General features: G+C 41.6%; 2 protein-coding genes across 5 annotated transcripts in view; both read right to left on the bottom strand.

Annotated features, from left to right (window-relative positions):
- Positions 1 to 2194: 2194 nt before the first annotated feature.
- Positions 2195 to 16809, bottom strand: KCNRG (potassium channel regulator). The gene is made up of 2 exons (XM_005287114.5): positions 16229 to 16809; positions 2195 to 11561 (listed from the first exon to the last, which is right to left on the bottom strand). Exons 1-2 carry the CDS (start codon positions 16807 to 16809, stop codon positions 11309 to 11311), a joined length of 834 nt encoding a protein of 277 aa, XP_005287171.2. The 3' UTR covers positions 2195 to 11308.
- Positions 2195 to 25418, bottom strand: part of TRIM13 (tripartite motif containing 13) — a 30535-nt gene continuing 7311 nt past the window's right edge. For 2 of the 4 annotated variants that reach the window (XM_065594017.1, XM_065594034.1), the window contains exons 2-3: positions 16074 to 20240; positions 2195 to 11561 (exon numbers count right to left, since the gene is read on the bottom strand). In XM_065594017.1, coding sequence (XP_065450089.1) covers positions 19005 to 20240 — 1236 coding nt within the window. In that variant the 3' untranslated portion in view covers positions 2195 to 11561; positions 16074 to 19004. The remainder of the gene's footprint in view (positions 11562 to 16073; positions 20241 to 25418) is intronic. The other 2 variants (XM_065594024.1, XM_065594040.1) reach the window with 1 other exon arrangement.

The raw sequence follows: 25418 nt of genomic DNA, 5'->3' as shown, positions 1-25418 counted from the left end.
ATATATCCATAGATCAGGAGACATGGTTTCAATTCCTAGTTGTGCCACAGATCTCCTGTATGACCTTGGGTAAGTTACTTATGGCCAGATTTTACAGGTATATAGGTGCCTAGCTCCAGGAGTCAGTTGCCTAAATACCTTTGAAAAATCTGATCCTTAACCTCTCTTGCTTTAGTTTGCCATCTATAAAGTGGGACAGTCCTTCCCTACATCACAAAGGTGTTGTGAAGATAAATTCAGTAATGTTGTTAGACACCGAGACACTACAGTGACAAGCACCATAGCAAACCCTATTCAGAAGCAATAATTGACTCAATCTTAATCTTGAATTTCAGTTGTCCAAAATTGGCAACGTGTCCTTACATCGGGCCCAAAAACCTGATTTTTTTTTTTAGTTGCTTCCAGCGGAAACTTTCACTCACAATTGCTTGTGGGAAGGACTAATATTTGGATATCTATCTACCTGATTGCAACTGCAGATCACTTAGTTAAGCATCTATGTACCATATTTCTACCTGCAATTCTGTATTGTGGTTCAAAATTAGAGGCTTAATTTGGGGCCTCTTTAAAACTTTCATCCAAACTGCCTTTGCTAATTTTCCAGAATCACGGCAGAGTTGTGAAACAACAGCAAAGTTTTAAAATATTTGTTGCAAGGGGATATATTTCTAATCTGTTGCATTGTTTTCACAGTAGTCTAATAACAGTGCCAACCAAGGAGTTAGGGTCTCTTTGCTAGCTGACAGATAGTGTAGAATCTTGTGGGGACAGAGGGCAGAGGAAGTTGATGGGGGCTATTTTGGGCAAAGAAAATGGTAAACAACCTAGTGTGGGCAAGGATTACAACTTCTTTCTACTCTGAGGAGTGCCTAGTTACTCTGATTCTTTATTTCCTAATCCATGATTAGACTGCTCCATAACTTGTGGTTATTTGTTTTCCTTCATATTGTCATGGAAAATATAAGTAATCTGTGTTCCTTTCAAATATTTTTAAGAAGTTAGAAAGGACAGTTTGATCTGGAAGCTGTGATGCTATTACCCCATCCATTTATACTTATCCTGCCATTACCCTATTGTTAAAAATATTCTCAATCAATTTCCTCAGAAACTGTGGTGTGACTCTGGTTTACAGTGAAGGTGACCTTTACGTCCCCTTCTGAGGATGGTTAACTATGAGCAATTGTCCAATCTTGGGGGATATTTGGTGTTCTTAGGGATAATTGACAAATCCTTATCATGGTCTCCTCGTTTTCACATTTTATTTCTTTCAGAGCTCTTGGATAAATAGCATGTACTCCTGAAGATTTACTGCACTTGAGTTTCTCAAGCTGCCCATAACCTCTTCCTTAGAGACCTCCAGGTCTGTTAAAGCTATGCTCTAATTTCCAGTAAAACATGCCCTTGGGATATTAATTTCTCTATTGCCTTCTATATTAAAAACAATGAATTATTTGCATTAAACTTCTCTATAACTTTTCCATTCGCTTTCATTTCCCCCTTTGGTACTATATAGGGCCTAAGGATAGACAAAAAGCTTTCTTGAATGAAATGTCTTTAAAGAATCTATTATTTTCCTTAATATCTTTGGTTATTTGTTTTTCATATTGTGAATTTGCCCTTTTAATTCCTGGGTCCAATTTCAAGGTTTGACTAAGGCAAAATGAAACATTTCTTCACTTCCATATGAGAATGAAGCGTGATATGGATTAAAATTATTCATATAGCGCCTGTTATTAAATGTTGAATGGGTAGCTCTGAATAAAGGTAAGGTTGCCCAACACTTTCCATTATAAGACGACCCTTATTTCAGTTGTTTTTAACATTATTAAACTTTAACCAGTTGGGCTGAAGTTTCCCATGCTGGGTGTCTGCCTCCGACTGACTTTTTATTTTAAAGTTTCTGCAAAACACTTCAACCATTTCCGATTATAAGATTAGAGGAAAATATTTTATGTGCCACAGTTACCAGGATAACTGCACCTCGGATGCCTCCTGGTGTCCTTGAGTGCACCCACTCTCAGGTATCAGGCCTCACATCATCACCTTTCTCGGGACAGAATCATGCAATTCTCCCACTCTCAGATTGAGTCCTGGCCGCAATCCCCTGTGATTACCTCAGGAGGTCTAACAGGCTCAGACCCTTCAGTTCTGTTCACTCCAGGAGCATGACAGTAGTAACCAGTGGCCAAGCAGCCTTCTTAAAGCAGAGTATTGTTTATTAGAACAAAAGCATTTCAAATAAAACACATTTTAGAAACAATAAACCAGTCTATACACATGCCTGATTTTCCATTTCCCTGGATCTGGGAAAGCCCAGCTTCTTCAGACCCCCTCCGCAGAGAGTCTCCTTGTGTCAGACTGACTCCCTGGTCAGTCTTGGACAACTGACCACTGTTGTTCTCCTGAGAAGGGCTTTTTAACTGTTTAGTGTGCTTTTGACCTCCAGGAACCAGCTTTGGTAAAACAAGGCTTGCAACTTGACAAGATCCAGGATCCTTGAAGCTAACAGGTTATCCCATTGTCTTTCAAATGTATGCCTGGATGCTTTTATCTGGTAAGCCATTGTGTTGCCTTCATGCACGGACCCCATGGAATTAAAGTATTATGGGCATATAATAAACTTTCCACTACCCCCAAAATAAGTTAGAGCAATACAGCCATACATAAAATTTTAATATCCTACCATAGTTACACAGTAACTTTACCTCACTGATCATCTCACATACACTGTTCATAAAACTATTACATCTCAGGAATGTGCCTTGTTACGTTCCTGTGAAAATCTGGCCAAGTTATAAACCACTGAAAAATCTCAATGTGCACATGCTCAGTAGAGACCATTTAGAGTTTAGTGGCTAAATTATCTGGATTCCATCCTCACTGAGCATGCTCCTTTCCCTCAGGGTTCCTTGATCTAAATACTGAACAGGCTGTGCATGCACCATTCCCACAGAGTGACTGAGCATGTTCCATCCTGGGCCTATGGGGGCTCAACTAGATTTTCCTTGCAATTCCTCCTCCTGGCTGCCAAGGGCCACTGTGGTGTCAGGCCCTGTGTCATAATCTGGGACTTAAGTGATCAGACCTCATGGTCAGAGCAGTTGTGGTCAGAAACCAGAGGTCAGAGACAAGAGTCATGAGTCAAGCCAAGAATCAGAGCCAGTCAGGAATCAAGCCAAGGGTCAGAGCTGGAATCAGGGTCTGGAATCAAGCCAAGGGTAGAGTTGGAATCAGTAGCCACAGGTGGAGCATAGAAGTGGGAATCTGGAACAAGGCAGGAGGACAGGCACCAGGAACAGGACAGGAAGGCAGGAATCAGGAATGAGGCAGGTCTTAGGAGTCAGGTGAGAAGAAAGGGTCCAATGTAGCAGCCAGCCAGAGATTTACTTGGTTGGTTAGATGACTGTCTGTGCCTTCTTCTGTCTTAAATAGTATGTCTGAGCCAATTGAGAGGCTGGACATCTCTTCTAGTTGGAGCTTTGTGGCCAGTGCCTAGGGTGAGCTTGTGTCCATCATCTCATAATCCCTGCCCAGTACCAGTAAGCTCCTAGGTGGTGGCTGTGGTCTGAGCACTGTTTGAGTACCCTGGGTTTGAGACCTGCAGTCCTTCAATGTTCACGTACTGTAATGGAGATCAAAGAGACTGGCTCTCGTGTGCTCTCAATTCTCCCCCAGCTGGCTCCCAGGCAGCAGAGGAGGAAGCAATCTGACTAAAATGGAGGGAGATTGCAGGAACCAAGGGATAAGGAATAGGGGAGGGGAACAGGAGTTGGTGGGGAGTGCATGGGAGAGGAGGAGCTGGAAGCATATATAAGCACGGAAGGAGAGTAAGGCAGTTAGATAGAGATGGGGTTGGAGGGAGGAGGGATGCAGGAGCGCCTAGTTCAATGTAGCTAGGTCCACTATAATATTATTCTCTATTTACACTCTTTACATAGACTCTGCCCTCTTTTCTAGTTTTAGCCTTTTCCTGTTTACCTCAAGTTATATTAATTTTTAGGCAGATTCTCCATGAGAATGGAGAAGAACAGTGTGCATATCCCTGTTTACACAGCACTCCCTTCCCACAGGCTGACTTATGGACTCTCCCTGCATATGGGAACAGTGGCACTACAGAGGCAACTGCCATCCACATTGTCCCCAATAAAAGAGTGAGATTGCCTTCCCAGGCAGATCCCTGTGATCCTTCAGATATAGCCTTTCCTACCCATCCATCAATAGTGGTGGTGTTACCCGTAGCAGTGGGTTTCAGATGTAAGGAGATAGCCCAAAGAAAGGTGCAGAGATGAGAAGACCAAGAATCAGCAAGGCTTCGCCACTAAATATAACATCATGAAATTAATGTCCCAGGGTGGTCTATTTTCTTTACATATTTATTTTTGCTACCACTGGCTGTAAAATATAAAATTGTTGTAAGTTGTGGTTTTCAAAGGAGCTTCAGGGAAGTAGGCTTCAGCCTCCTGTTGAATTTCAGTGGGAATTAGGTGCCTATCTCCCTTTTGAAAATCCCACCCCTAGTGTTTTTAATCTCTTGTATTTTGTCATAATGGTGATGCAATGAGTAGTATTGCAGTGCTTAATCCTTCAGCAGTTTAGGCAGACAGTTAGCTAGCACTTGACTTACCTCATTGTGTGATAACCAGTTACTTGGAGAGGTGAAGATGCAGATGAGTTCCCTGTAATAGGCTCACACCATTACAAACATTGAATCTATCTCCCCTGGTAAGTATTCTCACACTTCTTATCAAACTGTCTGTACTGGGCTATCTTGATTATCACTTCAAAAGTTTTTTTCTCTTGCTTAATTGGCCTCTCAGAGTTAGTAAGACAACTCCCACCTTTTCATGCTCTCTGTATGTGTGTATATATATCTCCTCAATATATGTTCCATTCTATGCATCCGAAGAAGTGGGCTGTAGCCCACGAAAGCTTATGCTCAAATAAATTTGTTAGTCTCTAAGGTGCCACAAGTACTCCTGTTCTTATTGCGATTTCCAGCATTTCTCAGGATTTACTTTAGGAATGAGATCTATCTTGTTCCACTAGAAGGAAGGTACCTACTGAGTGAACCATCCCATTACAGCTGTAGCAATGGAAGAGCAAGGGGAACTCTTAGAAGAATTGTATACACAAGACTATAGTCTTATAGCAAATAATTTGAGGGTTATACTGCAGCTGAAATGTCATCATGTTCTAGAAGTGACATTTGGTTTTTTTATTCAGAAGTCAGGTTTAGTCTATATTTCATGTGAGAACTGATTAGTCATATCCCACACACTCATTTGAAAATATACATGGGGCTCTAGGCCTTTCTGCAATCAGTGCCAATCTACTCTAGTTAATGGTGGTGGATCCATTTACTAGGCACTACCTGGAATTCTCTAATTGTGGTCTAACCTACTGCAGGAGGCTGGGCAGAAGAAGCAGTGTCAAAGGATGGGACGACTTTCAAGTGTACCATAACCAACAGACCTTCAAAAGCAATAAAAACTTCTTTATTTTATGTGACTTCTTATATTGTTGATACAAAGTTTAGTGGGCTGCTGAAGATACACAGGGATCAAAGCCCCAGTGCCTATTCCCTTGCCCCTGTATTGGTTTCTGAGGACATAAAATTTATACACAGCCCTCACAGAGGAGTGTTCTCTATCACCACCTTGGTTTTGTCTTTTAGTTTAGGGGTTCCCCTAAAAAAATCAGGACCCCCAAGTGGGTCACAATCCCATTTTAATGGGGTCGCCAAGGCTGGTGTTAGACTTGTTGGGGTCCAGGGCCTGGGCCTAAGCCCCTCCGCCCAGGACTGAAGCTGAAGTCCGAGCCTCACCACCCAAGGCTATGGTTATGTGCCCCCCACCCAGGGCACAAGCCCTAGGGCTTCAGCTTTGGCCTCCCTGCCCAGCAGCGGATCTTGCTCTTCGCTTCCCCCCTCCTAGGGTCCTGTAGTAATTTTTGTTGTCAGAAGGGGGTCACAGTGCAATGAAGTTTGAGAGCCGCTGTTTTATATGCTTAGCTTCAGCAGCATCTAGTGGGAACAGATCAATATAACATTTGGTGGAGAGTTGGATTTCCTTGTGATGGACTGAAATTTTATTGTAGGTGTTCATGTTCAATGTTGGGGGGCGGGGGGAAAAAAATCAATAAAAATAAAGCTGTGCAGCTGCACTAGGTCAGCACAAACCAGGAACAAAGAATAAGAGGCAGTGAGAAAATGGCTTGTTTATGGTTAAGAGTCTGCTACCCAATTAACATTCAATACCACTTTCCAGCAATTGGGGTGTAAATCTCCTTGACAATTTTACAAAACTATACAGGCATTACTATGATCTAAGACTAGAGTTCTAACTCACAGCTCACACTTACATCTAAAAGCAAAATCCATACTGGATCAGAACAGTACTTCTCAGCTAGTCTGTATGGCATATACCACAGCTGTGTCCATTTCAAGGACAGATCAAGCCCTGCTCACCCCCCGCTGTGATTAGATAAATTTCTTTTCAGCACTTTAGATTGAAACTAAGCAAAATACAGCAGAAAGGGAAAGTCTATTGCACAAGAAAGCTTCTTCCAACTCTAATACCTAGAAACATGTTGTTCCAACCTCTCTTTGCATGTGTGCAGGAGAGGGGATAGGAAGCAAGCATCATGGTATCATTATTTAACACATGCTGGGTGAAAGAGTCACATACCACAACATGGCCTGGTATTCTTCATTGTTTTCTTATGCAGTTCAAGTATGCTGGCACGTGAAAACTGTTTCAGAACGGTACAAAGAAGGGGAGTTTTCCATTGGCATGGCAAATAAACCAGCTGAATGATTTGTCTTTTCTTTCTTCCAACTCATGCAAAATCTTTAATTAGTTAAAATGGATTTTTAAGTAATCAGTAGCACATGCACAGAGCACAGGATAGTCAAGACTGCAATTTTCTTAATTCCTGAAGGGCTTTCATTCTTTATACAGTATCTATAAAGCTAGCACTAGAGATACAAAATACCTTATAGTGCAGACTCTCCCCGAGTTAGCATCAGCAGCTTATTGAATATAAAAGTTGGAAACAGACCACCCCATCTCACAAAAGATTAAAAAAAAAATCTTTAAAGGACTCCCCAGAGCTGTAAAGGAATTCAACAACAATTTTTTAAAAAGAATAAGCATGTACCACTAAAGATCCACCCTTGTAAAGTGGGAGAATACTACCCTATATGACAAGAGCATCAAAAGCTTAATTATTGATAAAGCCCTTTGAGAGCCTTGCATAAAGTGCTAGACAAGTTCCAATTATAAAGAAAAGATAGAAGCAGAGATTTTAAAAAGGGAAGAAGATAGTCTATGTGATGTGTTCCTTATGCATTTGCTTTTTGCACATCTAACAGCCAATCATTATTGCTTTTCAGAGGGATCTACTATTTCTCTAATGAAACCTCAAAAGAATATGGATTACTCTAAGAATGGGAGGCAGTCTCATGTTTCAGGTCTGATTTCCTTTATATCCCGTGATCCCTTATTTAAAAAAGGGCAGAGGCAAGATCACTATTTCCTCAACACTCAGGGCTGGTCTACACTACCCTCCAGATCAGCGGGCAGCGATTGATCCAGCTGGGAGGTGGGGGCAGGGGGGGGGGAGGAGGTCGTCTATTGATTGCGTCTATCAATCGACCGCTGAGCGCTCTCCCATCGACTCCGGTACTCCACCAGAACGAGAAGTGCAAGTGGAGTCGACGGGAGAGCATCAGCTGTCAACTTACCGTAGTAAGTAGATCTAAGTATGTCGACTTCAGCTACGCTATTCCCATAGCTGAAGTTGTGTATCTTAGATGGACCCCAAGCGGTAGTGTAGACAAGCCCTAAGACATGATTGCACGGCCACCTCAGGTCTGCAGACACACCAGACATGTTACTGAATACCAAAATTTAAGGCAGCCTACAACTCATTTGCTATATTTAGAGGAAAATTGCAAGGGGGGGGGGGGAAGTGTCAGTAACTTAAACCAAACTCCTTCTACGCAGCATGATGCTCACCTCAAGACGACTTATTGACATTACTAAGAAGGGGAGAAACCTTATTTGCTGTGACCAGATCAGTTTCAATATAGACCATCTCCTAGGAGACAGGGGAGAAGAGTAGATGAAGCCTGTGGCTACAAACTCCAATTTTAAACAAAATGGAGCAGCTCAAATATGTCACTCTATTTGCATTTACTTAAAAAGAGAGAGAAGATGGGACTGCTGCAACTCAGGAGATCAGGGTTCTATTCCTAGTTCTGATGCATATGACAGGTTGGCCAACTCACACTGTGGTTCTGCTTGGAAAAGTGACAGTAGGAATTCTATTGTGTTGTGCCATTGTTTATTCTCGCCAAAATTTCTGTAAGGAAGAACTCAGTTTACAAGTAAGCATGTTTTTTCTGGCTAGCAGATTTACCAAGTCACCCCAGTCTCAGTCAACCAGGCTTCTTCCCTTCCCCCACACCAGTACCCTTCACGAAGGTTCTGCAGGCCCAATTAGACCTTCACTTATACCTGTGCAATCACAATCTATAGGACTGCCCAGATGTAACCAACTGGAACCGTGTAAACAATTCTGTTGACAATGCAACAGAAAAAAAAAAATACATAACTCAGCTACGCTCTCTGCAGCGGCATCGGTTTGGCCCTGAAAGGAGTAGAGCAGTAAAAATGTCACTAACGTAAGACGACTGAAAACACTGTGATTCACCATTACCCTGCACCCTGTGTAGTCATTCACACTTGCACACTGGGTGTAGAAAACTATCATTCTGAATTGGAAGCACCCACTTTGCATTGGTGTAACAGACCACACAGGGCAATGGTGATTTACACCAACAAGGAGCTGTTGTAGTAAGAAGGTGCCATTTTATAGTAGTGCACTTTCACCTCTGCCTCAAGTTACTGCTGACATTTAATCACAGTCTCAAGCTGGCCCAATGTTAAAATATTTTTAGCCTGATCACTTTCACTATCACTTTTTGTACAGATGCTTTCCATTGAAGTAACCATCTTAGTGCAAAATTGTCTTCAAAAGCTAAGGTCATCTACCTCTAAGTACTTACAGGATAGAAAACTGGGTTAGACACTTTTTGGCTAAAATACTTGTGTTTCAAATATGCATTTTCCTTTTCTTTCTCTCTCTCTCTCTCTCTCACACACACACACACACACACACACACACACACACACACACACACGTTTTTAAAGCAACCATCAGTAAGAACCCTGTATAACAAAATTTGATGTGTGGGTCATCACTTAAATAGCCACAGAACCCAGAAACATTGAGAATTATTAGCCCAGCAGGAATTGCACTAGTAAAAGGTTTGTTAAAATTCTTTAAAATGATCAGCCTGGACTGATCAAGTGGGTCAAGACAACAGATAATCCACTAGAAGGGAGAAAGTACTTAAAAAAAGAAAAGTTTCATCTCTTGATTTAGATGTTTTTTTTTTTTTAAACTTTATTTTTCAACATGACTAAGAATGAAAATAAAAAACATTCTTATCAGGATTTCTGCAGTATGTGAATCAGCACAATATTTTCCATTACAAAAGGTTATTAAAAGTTAGTCTTAGGGTATGTCCACACAACCCCCTGGATCGGCGGGTAGCGATCGATCGATTTATCACGTCTCGTCTAGACTGATAAATCGATCTCCGAACGCGCTCCCCGTTGACTCCAGAACTCCACCAGGGCGAGAGGCGGAAGCGGAGTCGACGGGGGAGCTGCAGCCGTCGATCCCGCACCATGAAGACGGGAGGTAAGTCGATCTAAGATATGTCCACTTCAGCTATGCAATTCTCGTAGCTGAAGTTGCGTATTTTAGATCGATTCCCCCCACTAGTGTAGACCAGGCCTAAGTCTACACTTTATTGTTGTTTAATCAGGTATTGTTTTGATTATAGATCTTGGGTACAGTCTTAAAGTCCATTTTCTTTCTTTGCCCATTAAAGGGGTTGTCATGTACATCTGCATTTCTTACTGTCATTGATTGTCCTCTTGACTGGAGATGTTCACAGTAACTTTTAGAAAATTCAATACTAGGAAGCCACATAGATGCAAACATCCAAAATGGTCTTTGATTTCTTGGCACATCAGTAATGTCTCCTTAATAGTAGTGATCTATCGGGCCAGATCCTGTCCCAACCTCCTTTGTACCATCCAAAAGTTGCTATTAATAGGCCTAACCAGAGTAGGGGAAATCCTTAATCAGCAAAGTGTCCACCACTATACCACCCTTTCCTGGCTTAGTCACACACCTCAAGGAGGAAGGGATGGCTCCAGAATCTGCTACACTCCCACATTCCTAGAACTACTACAAACAAGATTAATTTGAGAGCAGTCGAGAGGCTACTCTAATTTCTGATGCAGGCCAGTCTGGCAGTGTGACCATGTCTTAAAGTCACCTTTGCCAGCCCTTCACTGTTCTTTGCATTTGGCAAGTGCTGAAAAGTTCTTTGAACTATTTTAGTTAAGAATTCCAGCCTATTTGTTTCTTCTGAAGAGCAATTCAGTCTTTTCTAATTAACTGACCTTTCATTACAGCCCACCATGCATTGCATAGCAGACCCTTTTTAATATTACATTTATCAAGTTCAGAGCATTGAAGGACAGTTTAATAGGTTCTTTTCTTGGGGATCCTACAAGAGGAGAGAATACACTAAACTAAACTAATGGTGGTTTCATAGATAAAGAGTGGAACGGGGCTTGATCTGTGGTATTTTCACAATGCTGCTTTCACCTAATTGAAAGATTGTCTCTATAGTTTTTGCTTGCAGAAATAGTATGTAATCATTCAAATTTAGATTTCTCCAGTCTTCTATAAAACCTTCTAAAGGAAGGAGAAGAGAGGGCTCTGTGGGCCCTGTTTATTACTACTTCACTTGCTGTTGTCATATTTCAAGTCGCCTTTGCGGTATCCTGCAATGAGTGCAAGAACCTTTATTTAGGGACTCCCTTTATTCCCAGTATGGTTCATTTTTTCCATTATGCCCATCTCCATTTTAGAAATTGGATTGCACACGTTTAACTGCTTGATTCTGTACTACATATTCAATATTGCATCAGTATTCTCCCATGTTCCAGAAAAGGGATAATAGAGGTAAACAAGAACTTGGCTTCTCTAGTAAATGACTGCAGGAAAAGGAGGGAAACTGATTTTTGAAGAAATATATAAAATTTGACAGTTGTTACCACCTTCAATAGTTGCAATTTCAAATAAAAAAAATAGTAGGCTTAATAGTGTCTACATGTGTCTCTTCTCAGATTCAAAAGGGTAGGTAGTAATGAAACAGGTTTCATTTCTGCTTGTGCATTGGAGTTAACTTCATCTGTGCTCCACCAGTGCTTTCTGGGCTTTGGTTGGCAGTGAGAAAAAGGGCTTCTGGCCTCTTCATCCTTTCAAAACTGTAGCATTCAACTTTTTCTTCGGTGGAGACTGTTCTGGTGCTTACAAGGTGAAATCCTTCTTTAAGTAAAGTGTCAGCTAGTAGGCCCAGTACGTTAGTTCCATTAATCAGCTTTCTATCATCAGGTTTTATAGAGACATACCTAGAGAAAGAGAAAAGTGTGATTACGAGTTAACATCCTTCTTGGAGGATGGAACCATGTTTTTAACAAGCTAAATTCTCAGCTGATGTAAATTGCCTGCAACAGAACTGCACTGATTTACACTAGCCAAGAATCTAGATTAGTTTTAGGGCTGTCGCATGATTTAAAACATTAATCACGATTAATCACACTGTTAAACATTAATAGAATAACATTTCAATATTTTTGGAGGTTTTCAAATACCGTATTTACTCGTTCATAAGCTGAATTTTTTTAGTAAAAATGGGAAGCACCAGAGAAGGGGGTCGGCTTATGAACGGGTATAGAGAGGGAGAGATGGGACAGAGCCCCTCCCCCCAACAGAGGGAGCAAGGAGAGGCAGCACAGCCAGCAGAGACAGAAGGGAAGAGGCGGGGCCAGAGTCTCTCCACTTCTGGCCATGCTGCTCTCCCCCCAGTCGCCCGGCCCGCTGGAGCACGCTGGAGCAGCTCCAGCCAGGTCAGAGAAATCCTCCCTTGGCCCTCCCCAGATAAGTTGGGAAGGGGAGAGTGTGAGGGTCCCGGGCTAGGGATGGGGTCATGTGGGGGGTGGTCACAGGGGTTACTCCCCTGACTCCCAGCTTCTCCCCCCCAAAAAAGTTTCCCCACCAGTTGCTGTCCCGGCTCATCAGGATAAGCAGCTGGCGCACCAGGTCACTTTGTTTACTTAGGTTTACCTCCGTGCCTGCAGCCGCTCGAGGTAAACAAACCATCTTGGCCCACCAGCGGCTTATCCTGATAGCCTGGGAGCCAAAGTTTGCTAGCCCCTGAATTATAGGGTCGGCTTTTGAATGGGGTATAAAAAATTTCCATTTTTACTTATCCATCTCGGGGAGGGGGGGGGGTCGGCTTATAAACGAACCGGCTTATGATCAAGTATATACAGTATATTGATGTCAATTACAACACAGAATACAAAGTACACAATGCTCACTTTATATTATTTTTTATTACAAATATATGTACTGTAAAAATGATAAAAGAAATAGTATTTTTCAATTCACCTCATACAAGTACTGTAGTGCAAGCTCTTTAGCATGAAAGTTGAACTTACAAATGTAGAATTATGTACAAAAAACTGCATTCAAAAATAAAACAATGTAAAAGTTTAGAGCCTGCAAGTCACTCCCAGTCCTACTGATTGTTCAGTCAATTACTAAGACAAACAAGTTTATTTACATTTGCAGGAGATAATGCTGCCTGCTTCTTATTTACAATGTCACCTGAAAGTGAGAACAGGAGTTTGCATGGCACTGTTGTAGTCGGCGTTGCAAGGTATTTACGTGCCAGGTGTGCTAAAGATTCATATGTCCCTTCATGCTTCAACTACCATTCCAGATGACGGGTTCTGCTCGATAACAATCCAAAGCAGCGTGGACCAATGCATGTTCATTTTCATTATCTGAGCCAGATGCCACTAGCAAAAGGTTCATTTTCTTTTTTGGTGGTTCGGGTTCTGCAGTTTCCACATCAGACTGTTGCTCTTTTAAAACTACTGAAAGCATGCTCCACACCTCGTCCCTCTCAGATTTTGGAAGGTACTTCAGATTCTTAAACCTTGGGTCGAGTGCTGTAGCTATCTTTAGAAATCTCACATTGCTACCTTCTTTGTGTTTTGTCAAATCTGCTGTGAAAGTGTTCTGAAAACAAACATGTGCTTGGTCATCATCCAAGGCGGTTATAACATGAAATATATGGTAGAATGCGGGTAAAACAGAGCAGGGGATATTCAATTCTCCCCCAAGAAGTTCAGTCACAAATTTAATTAACGCATTATGTTTTTTAACAAACGCCATCAGCATGGCAGCATGTCCTCTGGAATGGTGGCAGAAGCATGAAGGGGCATATAAATGTTTAGCATATCTGGCACATAAATACCTTGCAATGCCGGCTACAAAAGTGCCATGCAAATGCCTGTTCTCACTTTCTGGTGACACTGTAAATAAGAAGCAGGCAGCATTATCTCCTGCAAATGTAAACAAACTTGCTTGTCTTAACGATTGGCTGAACAAGAAGGAGGACAGAGTGGACTTGTAGGTCTGAAGTTTTACATGTTTTTTTGTTTTGTTTTCAAGTGCAGTTATGAAACAAAAAAACCTACATTTGTAAGTTACACTTTCACGACAAAGATTGCACTACAGTACTTTTAGGCGGTGAACTGAAAAATAGTATTTATTTTATCATTTTTACAGTGTAAATATTTAAAATAAAAAATATACACTTTGATTTCAATCAAACAGAATGCTCTCTCTCTCTCTCTCTCTATATATATATATGAAAATATAGAAAAACATTCAAAAATATTTAATAAATTTCAATTGGTATTTTATTAACTGTGCGATTAAAACGGCAATTAATCACAATTTTTTTTGAGTTAATCATGTGAGTTAACTGATTAATCGACAGCCCTAGTTAGTTTTCTAAATATCTTAATTCTTTACCTCATTAAAAGCACAGCTATTTCTCGCAGTTTGAGCAGTTATATTTTTTACAGAATAGACACTTTGTTTTTCCACTATGAAGTTCACTTTTTTGTTACAAGTGATTGTAACAACTCTTAAATGGTGTTTAATTTAATGGCGGGGAAATGACTGACATAATGCATAACGTACAGCAGTTTCTCAGATAAGAATAGTTAAACTGTGGCCAGGGCAGCAAAACTGGGTTCATTTAAATAGCAGCACTCTTCATTACAAAGCACCTCCCCCTACTAACAGGGAAGTTTATTGCTCAGTTGACTTGCACAACAACTTTTTTAGTAACAATTATGAAAATTATTTACAACTAAAGTAATCTGATTTTACTTGGAATAAAAGTACAAGAGGTTTAAAAATTCATCCAGACACCTCAAGGAACAAAAGTCATATAAAAATACTGTTAAAAAGTAGCATAAATTGACAGGCAGAATTGCTCCATAGTTCATGAAAAAAGTACAAAGGTCCACAAGAAGCACTAAAAGGTAAAGATTCCATACAACCACAAATGATTAGAGATAAAATTAACCACATAATCAAAACCTGGTTTGTAAGATTTTTTTCCTCTGCCATTCAACAGACAAGTGTAGCTTGATTAATCAAAGTCAGAAAAGAGGTTATAACAGACTACATCTCAGTTTTTAAGTTGCCATAACCTACATTGATGCACAGTTAGTCCAATAAGCTATAAGTTATATACCATTTAAGTGCCATCTCATCTGTGCTATGTGAGAAAGCCCAGGATGAGCTTCTTACAATTATTCAGCTAAAGAAAGTCAAAATATAAAGATAAACCCTACTGAATTGTCTAAACCCAGAATTCTCTTGTTTAATTCATATATTTCAAGAGAGAATAACCCTACTGGAACTATTCCAGTGAAGTGTCCATAAAAATCCAGGCATTCCAAGAGCCATGGAGGATAAACTAGGTTCTCTTTTCCTGTATGGAGACAAATTCCAACTGTATAATAAAGCCACTCTTTAGAGCTTCTAAAAACCATTATAAAGTATGTAACTAGAGCCTGATGTGGCTAGCATAGAGGTCACTATTTCCCATTGAAAATCAACGGCAAGAGGACCAAGCTCTTAAGCCCCCTTCCCCCTCCAAACTCATGTAGTGTATACAATTTATATTCTTCAAAACAAAACTCCACATCTATAGTTAAGGAACAAGGATAGTCCATTATCTTAACTCCATCTTTGTTTTCCATCCCCACTTCCATCATTCTGTTCTCCCCTTCTCCAAAATGACATCTAGAGGATGCGTTTGTAGCCATTTTAATTATCTAATCCTCCCTTCCCCAGCTTATTCCATATTTATCCTGGATAAAGTTCTTGTGGGCAAGTTTTCCCATTTATTCCTAGTTTTCCCAGTTTGTACATTACAAGCATTATGGATGCTTCTGAGCACAAGGGAATGGCACATGTGACAAACTCATTTTATAGTTTTCAAAACTTGTATTAGCCCACGTTCAGACTTAGCAACCTCACTAATGAGAGAAATCAGCTTCCTTCTTTCCTCAGAAAAAAGTAACCCTGCATCCTCTGAGTTAAACATCTCGAAGGAGAGGTGGTTAAGATAAAGTATTTTTCTACTATTAGTAATCAGTTCAGCCAATTAGGAACACCTTCAGTGATTGCCCATTATTATTTCAGACAACTCACAGACTTCGTTTTCAGTTATCAAACATTCTGACTACTACAGGAGAAGTGAACCCATTAGGATGCGTCATTAGGCTGACAGAACACCAAGGCAGTTACATATGGGACAAACAGTAGGATCTAGGCAGAGAATCAAGAGCACAAAATATTACTGCTGGCAAGTGGTTCTTCTCCTATATTTTAATTTTGTATTTTCCAATGGCTTCTAGGTGTGACTCAGCCATCCCATTGGACAGACATCAGAAATATAGAAAAAGCAAAAAGGTGAGAGGAAGGTCAAATGAACTAGGAGAATAAGATGTTTTTAAAAATCCATTAAAAAATTTAAGGAAACTTACAAGAAGTTTGATCAGCATAACAGGAGTCACCTCTTGGCATTGAACCATCAACTGATTATCCCATGATCTCATCACAGTGTAGCAAATTGAATGTATTTTATAGACTAGAGGTCTTGGAATTATTTCAAGAAAGAAAAGCCACACAAGGTGAATACCTTGTCACCAACTGGTCACCAGCAGAGTAGTCAGTGCCACATTGAAAAACCAGGTCATGATGAGAAGGTCTCTCCAAAGGAAGTGGAGTGAGGAGCTTCTGAGAAGGGAAAGGACTATTATTCCAGTTCTGTCTCAAGGACTGCTCTGTAAACATAGTGACCCGTCCAGCCAGTACCTCAATAGTGTTGCTGCAAGAGCCAAAGACTCGGAAAAAGGCCTGAGTTTCATGGAGCAAGAAGCGCACTTCCAAGATCTCTGGTCTCGGCTTCAGCAAGTTTTCCTGGCTCAGGAGATCAGCCAGGGAGTGGAGCTCATAGAAGTCTGCTTCTCTTTGCAGCCTCTGATAGTCTGAAAAGTCCGTGGGCAGAGAAAGCTGGAGTGTCCTCAAAAAATCCAAGATGTAATTAAACAAAGTTCCATCTCTGTCCACAAAGAATTGTCCATTCACCAGCCTGAATTCATGGTCATTGCCATTCAACATCCGTGCTAACCTGGACTCTGGGAACCTCCGCAGGGTGGAAACCCATGTTGTAAATTTTGAGCCTCCCACATTCAGAATGGCCACTTCTTGATTGCTCATATTGTCTCTCCACCAATCAAGGTTAACACTGACCTATGTCTTTCTAACCAGACTATTCCTAAACTGCAACTGGGACTACAAGTATCATTCAGTAATCTTACTGCATGTTTGGGATAAGGTGTGTAGCACCGCTAGGGTTCCTAGGCAACAAGAAGCGTAAATACAACTAAAGATAGCTGTTTGCAGGTCCTAGTTGCTTGGGAACTTGGACTCTTGAAACAAAAATAAAAAATGAACAGCTTCCAAAGACTGTTGAAAAATGGTTGACTGACTCCAAGTTTTGAAAAACCCTGATAAAAACCAAGAACTATCCCCAAAAGCAAGACATTCAGTATAAATATTTGAGCTTTACAGAACCACCACAAGAAGATTTCATTTCTATACCACTGCGGGTGACCCACTGCTAAAAGAAATGTTAAATATACTTTAAGGCAACTCCACAATCATGCTCTGAAATGAGAACGTTTCAGAGAAGTTGGAAGTGTATTTCACTAAATGTTTCTGATCTGAAAGGATTTGATGATTAATATGTTTGTATGAAATATCCATACAGAGATATGGTAATGATTTACTATTTCTTTATATATTCAATTATCCTAGAGTTAAGTCATGAAACTCACTAAACTAAATTCTTCCAGGGTTCACTGCAGCCAATGGAATGACACTGAGGAAGTCTACACTACAACTAGAGGTGCAATTGCCACACGGGTTGACATACCCACACTAGCTTTAATTTAGCTAGTAGTGCTGAGAATAGCAGTGAAGTCACAGCACCACAGGTTTCAGTTGAAGCTGTACAAGTCTGCCTGGGGCCCTGGATACATACTTGTATTGCCCACGCTGCCATGTCATCACTGCTATTTTTATATGTGCTAGCTAGATTATAGGTAGCACATGTATGCCAATCCATGCTCCAACTGCAGAGCGGAGATAAGAGCATGACCTATCTCAGGGCTAAGGAGTTTCCTAACACAACAAGACAAAGCCAATGTTAATGGATGTGATTACACAGCAGGTTTACAGGCAGCACCCCATCTCTCCAGCTGTTGAAGTTATATTGACTGATGTGGGGAGGCACAGAAGAGAAGCTCCCCCCTCCACCAGCCTCACATTGCTGGGAAGATTGTGTTTTAGGGAGGTTTGCTTCCTGGCTGTTGAGCAGGGTGGAACTGTCATTCTTTCACCTTAAAGCAGGCTCTGTTCTTACTTTCTACCACCACCACAAAGGGGAAGGGAATGGAGAAAACTCCCTAGTCCATGCATTCACCATATAAGTACTTTACGCTCACTGCCACAATGAGCTGCACTGTATCCCCAATTGTGAGCAAGTGGGTGCATTTCTCAATCGGGAGCTTAAATTCTTTACATCAGAGGCACTTTTTAGAAAGACACAGAGATGCAGGTGGCTTTTAAAAACAAACAAACCACGAATCCAACATGAAGATGCTCAATCCCTTGACAGGGCTATAGCTGGAAAAGTGTCATTGCACAGCATACAAGAGCACCTTGCAGCTTGTTCTGCCCCACTCACTTCCACTTGTTTCTCTTTCCTATTGCAATTTGTTCGAGGCCACTGCCCTGAAGACTTTTTAAAATAAACCCTGTAAATCAATAGCCAGTGTTTATATAGTACTGCATATACCCAGGATGAGGAATCAGTGAAATTTAACATCTTCAGTTATGAAGAGATTCCAAAGAGTTAAAGTACCACTCTGTATTTTGCAATGGATGGCCAGTCTTAGGCAAACTTTGCAGCCCACCTCTCTTAGCAATCAGAAGTGTCCTTCCTAATTTCAAAGAACCTCCCACATCAACGTTTTTTGTTGTATTTAGGGATCAGCCCTTTTTACTCTAGGACATGTAAAATCATTAATACAGCTATATTAGTATTTGACTATATACATGGTTAGTTTTGCCTTATATTTTGGTTAGAGCAAGGAAGTGCATTATTCCCAAAAACATTTTGAAACAAGATCTCAGAAGCAAAAGTATGTTTTTCCAAAGTTCGGTTTTACCTTCCAGCATATATCCATGCTTGAACTACACGAACAATAACTCAGTAAACATTCTGAGTATTAAATGCTTCCATCAGAAGCCAAAGGTTTTTTTTAAAACTGTGCATGCACTGTTAAGTTTTCTGCACCAGAGTTCTGTTCACTTCTTGGGCTTCTGAATTTGTGCTTTGGTAGTGGACATTATAACAGTTTATATTTGCACACAAATTGTGCAACATTATCCAATACCACTAGTGTATAATTTTTGCACTTTTCACTTAGAAGTGAAGCTCCATCTGTCATTTGCTCCCAGTAAAACACGGCATGGTCAGCTATCTCTGCAGTGTCTACCAGATAGGATGAGCCAATTGTAAAAAGTTGAGTTTTCCAGTACTGAAGATTGTCAAAGACAGATTCCACAAAGGTCATTCTGGTGGCTGCAAGGATAAATAAGCAAATCAGAGAAGTCACTATACATTTGTGTGAAAAGACTGAGGAAATCTTGAAATTAAGCATGCTGTTTTCCTGAGGCAAAGAAAGCTTGTCCACATCTACTAGTTTTATACCATCCCACTGGCTGGTATCGAAGTTCTTTATTGTGGGATTGATGTCTACACTGGAACAAGGCAGAGGGGTTTCCTTGATCACTTTGATTTTTTCCCTAAACTCCTGCATCTGTTGCAGAAATATAATGGGCTCAGACACATCCTTAAAGGCTTCTGCAATGTTAAAAGCCATTCGCTGCTCTTGTAGAATTGTGTTCAGTTTATTGATTTCTGGGTCATAGGCCTGCATCACTGCAAGCTTCATGGTCTCAAAGTCAGACAGAATCTCATTTCTTTTCTGCTCCAGTGTGTGCTGCAGCTTCTCAAAGAACTCTTTCACTTTGTCTGAGTCCTTTGTCAGCATCTGCAGCGCTTTCCTCTTGCTTGTTTCCAAGGTGTCTAGCCGGGAGAGCGCATCCCCACAACGCCATGTTTCAAAGCCCTGAAACAGGGTTTCAAAAGCACGCTTCTCCTGTGAATAGGCATCTTCAATGGAGCAAAATACATGCTTTGTGTGGTCACCTCGAGTGGCACAGACACCACATATCAGCTGCATATCTGTCCGGCAGAAAATGTTGAGGGGCTGCCCATTGTGCACCTTACACATGGGCATTTTGGGAGTTACTTTTATTTTGTTATACTTCTCCACAATACCTTTCAGGGAATAGTTGACTTGTAAATTATTGATTCCTGTAACAGGAGTTTCCTTCCGGCAAGTAGGACACTTGAAAAGTGGGGGTGGTCTCCAGACCACACTCCGGACATTTCCCTCTAGGATCCCCTCCAAACACTTCTTGCAAAAGTTGTGAGAACAAGGTAAAACCCGAGGATCTTCAAACAAGCCACAACAAATGGGACAGGTGAGGTCTTCCTCTAAGAGCTCCATCACATCCTATGGAAAGGAGAGGGAAAAAAATATTAGAGGGACTTGATAAGAACTATTTCCATTCCACCATTAGTCAAATGGGGAAGAGGTTACAGTAAACCATGCCAAGAGTAACTTCCATTTGAGACAAGCTTAGTATAGCTTGCACTGGCTCAGTGACAGAAGGCTTTTTTTGGCCCAAGGAGTTTCAAGGTGGGGTCTCAGCTGGGCTGATATGCATGTTGCACACACTGCCAGTTGAGCCACAAAACAGAGGACTCCACTAATTGCTTGAGTCTGTTCTAGTATTGGACCATCAGACAAAAGCTGCTCAATGTCAAGACAAAATCCGTTTCCCAGTCTTAGCATAAACACTGAAAAGGAAGGTTAGCTAACCTGACAATGATCTTTAATATCTGCTGAAAATAATTTGAGTACTAATTCAAAACTTAAGTCTTATTGCAGCGATTCAATACTCAGAGATTGATTTGATCTGTGTTGTGAAATTTCAATATGGCAGACAATGTTAAAATTGAACCAAAAACTATTACATTTCACTTCCCCAACTCCTACAGTACTTACTTTAATTAAAAAAAAAAAAAAAAAAAGTGGTCACTTTTTTTGTGGGGGGAAGCAATATGGAAGGTGACTTACAGAGGAAAGCATCAGAATTTCCTCAATTTTAGTAGAGTTTGTTAAATGCCCCCTCTCCTCAGCCCAAAGGCCAGTCAGTATTTGTTTAAACTTAGTTTAAGAAGTTTGGGTGCAGGGAAGAAAAATGTGTGAATGCCCTTTTCCTTGCTATAGGGGTATTCAGCACAAAGTTGAAATATTGTAAGAATATAGAGGTAACTCTTAAAAACCACTGCCGTAAAAATAATTTATAATCTACTTTTGATTACATAATCTGTATTTCCAGCTCCAATGTCTCAATATCTGTTTTAATTATGGCAATTCCTTTGGGGGGGGTCCCCTAAGAAATTAGGATTTATCAAAAGAAAAATGTGAGACTTATCTTGTATTGCAGTAGCCCCTAAATGCCCCAATCAGGGATCAGGCCCATTATGCTAAGCACTGAATTTATGCAACAGAAACCAATTCTCTGGTGCAGAGATCTTACAGTCTTAGCATATGAAATGAGAAAGCAGGTGGATACTTAGAGAGGAAAAAAGTTAGAATTTATATTTGCCAAACCTGCAGATCCGATTAGTTTGGTGTTGGAAGTTAAAAATACTTTGTGAGAACTAAAAGACAACAATAATTTCCCCATGCTTAGTAGTATATTACCAAAGTGGCTAAACAGTAAGTTCTCCTCAATTCTCATAGTGCTATCACACAAGGTACCAGACCCTTAAGAAAGGCAGGAAACTGATTTAAAAAAAAAGATAGTCAGGAAGAACCATTCAGAGGGATATCAAGGATACCAGTGGATACATGGAAGGCAGAAAAATCAAGAAAGACTGCACTGGGAGAAAAGGAAGGTTTGGGATGCAGTTTGGTATGATCAAAAGAAAGCTTTCACCACAAGTAGACAGATATTGGCTGCGACAAAAGAAAGAAACATTCTTCAGAGGGTACAATCAACCCCCAAATTCATTTATCCAATTACTAGAGATGTTCGTATGGATAAGCGGGGCTTGAAAAATTTACCAGACTTCTACTCAGCCAGAAGACTAAGCCTACTAACCAAAAGTCAGTCACCTCAAAGTAGGGTTGCCAGGTGTCCAGTTTTCGACTGGCACACCCGATCAAAAAGGGACACTGAGGGTTCCAGTCAGCACCGCCGAATGGGCCATTAAAAGTCTGGTTGGTGGCACAGCAGGGGCCCAGAACTAAGGCAGGCTCTTTACCTGCCTTGGTTCTGCGTGGCTCCCAGAAGTGGACGCCAGGTACCTGAGGTGGCCAGGGAGGCTCTACGTACTGCCCCCACCCTGAGGGCCAGCTCCACAGCTCCCACTGGCCAGGAACCACGACCAATCGCCTGTGGGTGCGAGGGCATAGCACGGGACTCCCTGGCCGCCCATGCGCCATGAGGCTACAGGGACTTGGCAGCCGCTTCCTGGGAGCCACAGTAAGTGCCGCTGGGACCCTGCACCCCAAACCCCAGCCTAGAGTCCCCTCCGGCACTCCAACTCCCTCCCGGAGCCCACACCCTGCTCACACCCCAACCCCTTGCCCCAGCCCTGAGCCCCCTCCTGTACCCCAAACCCCTCATCCCAGAGCCCGCACCCCCAGCCGGAGACCTCACCCCCCTGCCCCAGCCTGGTGAAAGTGAGTGAGGGTGGGGGAGAGCGAGCGACAGGGAGGGAAGATGGAGCAAGTGGGGGGTGGGACCTCAGAGAAGGGGTGGGGCAGGGGTGTTCAGTTTTGTGAGATTAGAAAGTTGGCAACCCTATTCCAAAGCCTAGGGGCAAGGCCATGGTGAGAAGTCCTGTCCGCACCATTCTCAGCTGCTGGAATTCCTAATAGAGCATTGTCTCTGGATCGGATTCAGGGACTCCATTTTCCTACAGGAGTCTTCAGCTATCAGGTTAATTTGAAGCACCTCTCTTATATAATAATGCTAATACTGGCTGTTTATAAAGATACTGAACGGTAACCTACCTTATTTTTGATCTTTTGGGAAGCCATTTAGGACTTGTGATTTTAAAAAAAAGTAAAATGGGAAGCTATGAGCACATCTCCTCTCTTCCTCAAGCAGATGCCAGTAATATTAACATTAGAAATCTAGAAGTTCTCACATGAGAGGGATATGTCTATATCAAATTGTGAACTCCAGTTTGTATTACAATCTTCATTTTGGATTAAACATCCATTTTATATTAAGGGCTTGGCACCTAGTTAAAAACTAGGTCTAAGAAGCCATCACAGATAACTAAGGGTCATCAAATTTGGCTGTCAACTTCTGGCCCATCACCATGCAACAAAGGAATGTGTACACAGAAGCCTGATGGGAAGAAGGGGCTGGAATTTCCAAGCTAGAGCATATGGGTAAGAAGGAAGGCCATCCACTGCCACATGGCAGAAGACTGGGCTGAAGAGAGAAAGTGGGAGGGACTCTGCCTTGCCTGCAAGGCTGACCATACCTCAGACTCACAGAAGAAATGAGATAAGACTAGGAGTGTACCTCAGGGCTCTTATTTTTCAAAATGATGCAATCCTGGTTAAGAAATTCCTTTGCAAAGCCTGTATTCCATGCTTACCAGCCACGCCATCCCTGAAGAGGTTAATAAAGCAGCTCAGAGCACCCATAGTAAAGTGGAACTGTGAACGTGCGAGTAAAAGCAATCAGCGACTCAGAAGGGCTGAGGCATTGGCATCTAAGGGCTTGTCTACACTGCGACGTTGTCGACAAAACTTGTGTCTTTCCCAGGTACTTAAAAAAGCCGCCCCGCAAAAGACAAAAGTTTTGCCGACACAAGCGGCAGTGTGAACACGGCTTTGTTGCAGGAATGCTCTCCTGCCGACAAGGCCACTGCTGCTCGCGGGGCTGGAAGTATTTTGTCGGCAAAAGTGCTGACAAAATACCAACAGAGAGCATTCACACACGCTGACTTTTTGCAACAAGGCTGTTGTCTCTAAAAGCTGCGTAGCGTAGATAAGCCCTAAGACTATGTCTACACTGGCAACTGAACAACAATACTTGTGTCTTTCAGAGGTGTTAATCCCCAAAAAACAGAAGTTTTGCTGCAACAAGTGCCAGTGTGTTGGGGGTGGAAGTTTTTTGTCGGCAGGAGAGCTGACAAACAGCAACTACAATGTGCTACTTTTAGTGGTACGGCTGTAGCAACATCTATGTCACTAAAAGCTGTGTAGTGTAGAAATAGCCTAAGGCAGCCAGGCTGCAGAGCCCCACGCCCCAAGGAAGGGTGTCAGTGATAGGATCTGCACTTGGGGTTTGCCTTAGAGATCCAGATCTAGGAACAGTGACCCACCTCTGCTTAGACCCAGAGGCTTAGAACCATGTGGGATCCAGTGGTTGGGTCCACTTACAACTGATTAACTCAACTAGAGAGGGAGACTAGGCCAGTTGCGACAACTTGTTCAAAATTTGAGTTCCCCACTTATTTGGAATGGACTGATTTGAGAATCAACTCTTTTTCCTTAAGTAAGCTAGAAGCTGTTCCTCATGGGAGCTATTCGATCGCTCTAGCTTCCAAATCTAAAAGATGTCCGCTACAGAACAAAACAAGACTTTTGGCTTTCCATTCACAGTGAAGATATGCAAAACAAGTCAAAGTATAAATGCAAAACAAATGGTCTAATTCCTCATCCCAAATATTCTCTCAGATGAAAACAGGAAAAATTAATCTAGTCTGTTTCTAGAATGCAGATGGTGGCTTATCAGATAGTAGCAGGAAACAAGGTAAAGTGAAAGATGAGGCAATGCAGGCAAGGCTTGATCCAGCTGAGTACAGCATCCAAGTTTCCACTATTTATTTCAAAACTAGATTTCTCCAAACAAGAAAATGTTCATTGATTACTAAATTCATGTCATGACAAGTATGAATTTTAAAGAAAAAGATGCTTGAGCCTCAGAACAGACATTTTTCAACACCTGAATTCCAGGCACAAAGCTCAGGCAGTTGAAAGATAACTGAACATAAAGTGGCCAAACTAGTTTACAGCCAAAATTCCTAATATTTAGGATCAGTCCAAAAGATTAAGCTTTAGACAGCTGTAAGTGCCTAAAACTAAGGATTTATTATTAAGTGTCTTTACAATAATAAGTATACAGCTTTGCTACCACAGCATCATAATCCATAGAACAGACATGACATGGGGACAGCATATTTCCCTATTACTCTATCATTCTCTCAATCTTTACCTGCTTAGAGTTACTCTATGCTGCTCAAAGAAACTGATGAGGCTAACGGGGGAGGAAAGCTGCAACTTCTTAAAAATTGTTGTTTCCCCCGTCGTAACGATGCTGGTTCTGGCGGGACCCAATAGAGTGCCAATTCAGGACAAATTGCTTAAAACAGGGCAGTTGCAGCCCAAGGCTGGGATTTTTCCACCTCTAAGGCAAACCAAACCAGCCAAATACAGAGAACTTTGGTCTCACCCCACTGGCTAACCACAAGTCACACAAGCGATTCCCTTAGACACTCCAGTTTTCCAGTATCACCACCAGTGCCACTCGTTAGGGGGACAAATGGTTATGAAAACCAATACCCCAGTAAAAGAAAAAAGATTCTCTTGATC

The sequence above is a fragment of the Chrysemys picta genome, chromosome 1, assembly GCF_011386835.1.
Source record: "Chrysemys picta bellii isolate R12L10 chromosome 1, ASM1138683v2, whole genome shotgun sequence".
In the NCBI taxonomy this organism is placed as follows: Eukaryota; Metazoa; Chordata; order Testudines; family Emydidae; genus Chrysemys; species Chrysemys picta.
Note: the sequence above shows the minus strand (reverse complement) of the source record. Positions and strands in the feature narration are given on the sequence as shown.

Excerpts from the sequence above, each read along its gene's own strand:
- KCNRG (XM_005287114.5), bottom strand. The coding sequence starts at position 16,809 with ATGAGCAATCAAGAAGTGGCCATTCTGAATGTGGGAGGCTCAAAATTT. Across the intron at positions 11,562-16,228 it reads GGTGACCAGTTGGTGACAAG|GTATGTCTCTATAAAACCTG; the intron begins GTATTCACCTTG and ends CTCTTTCTCTAG.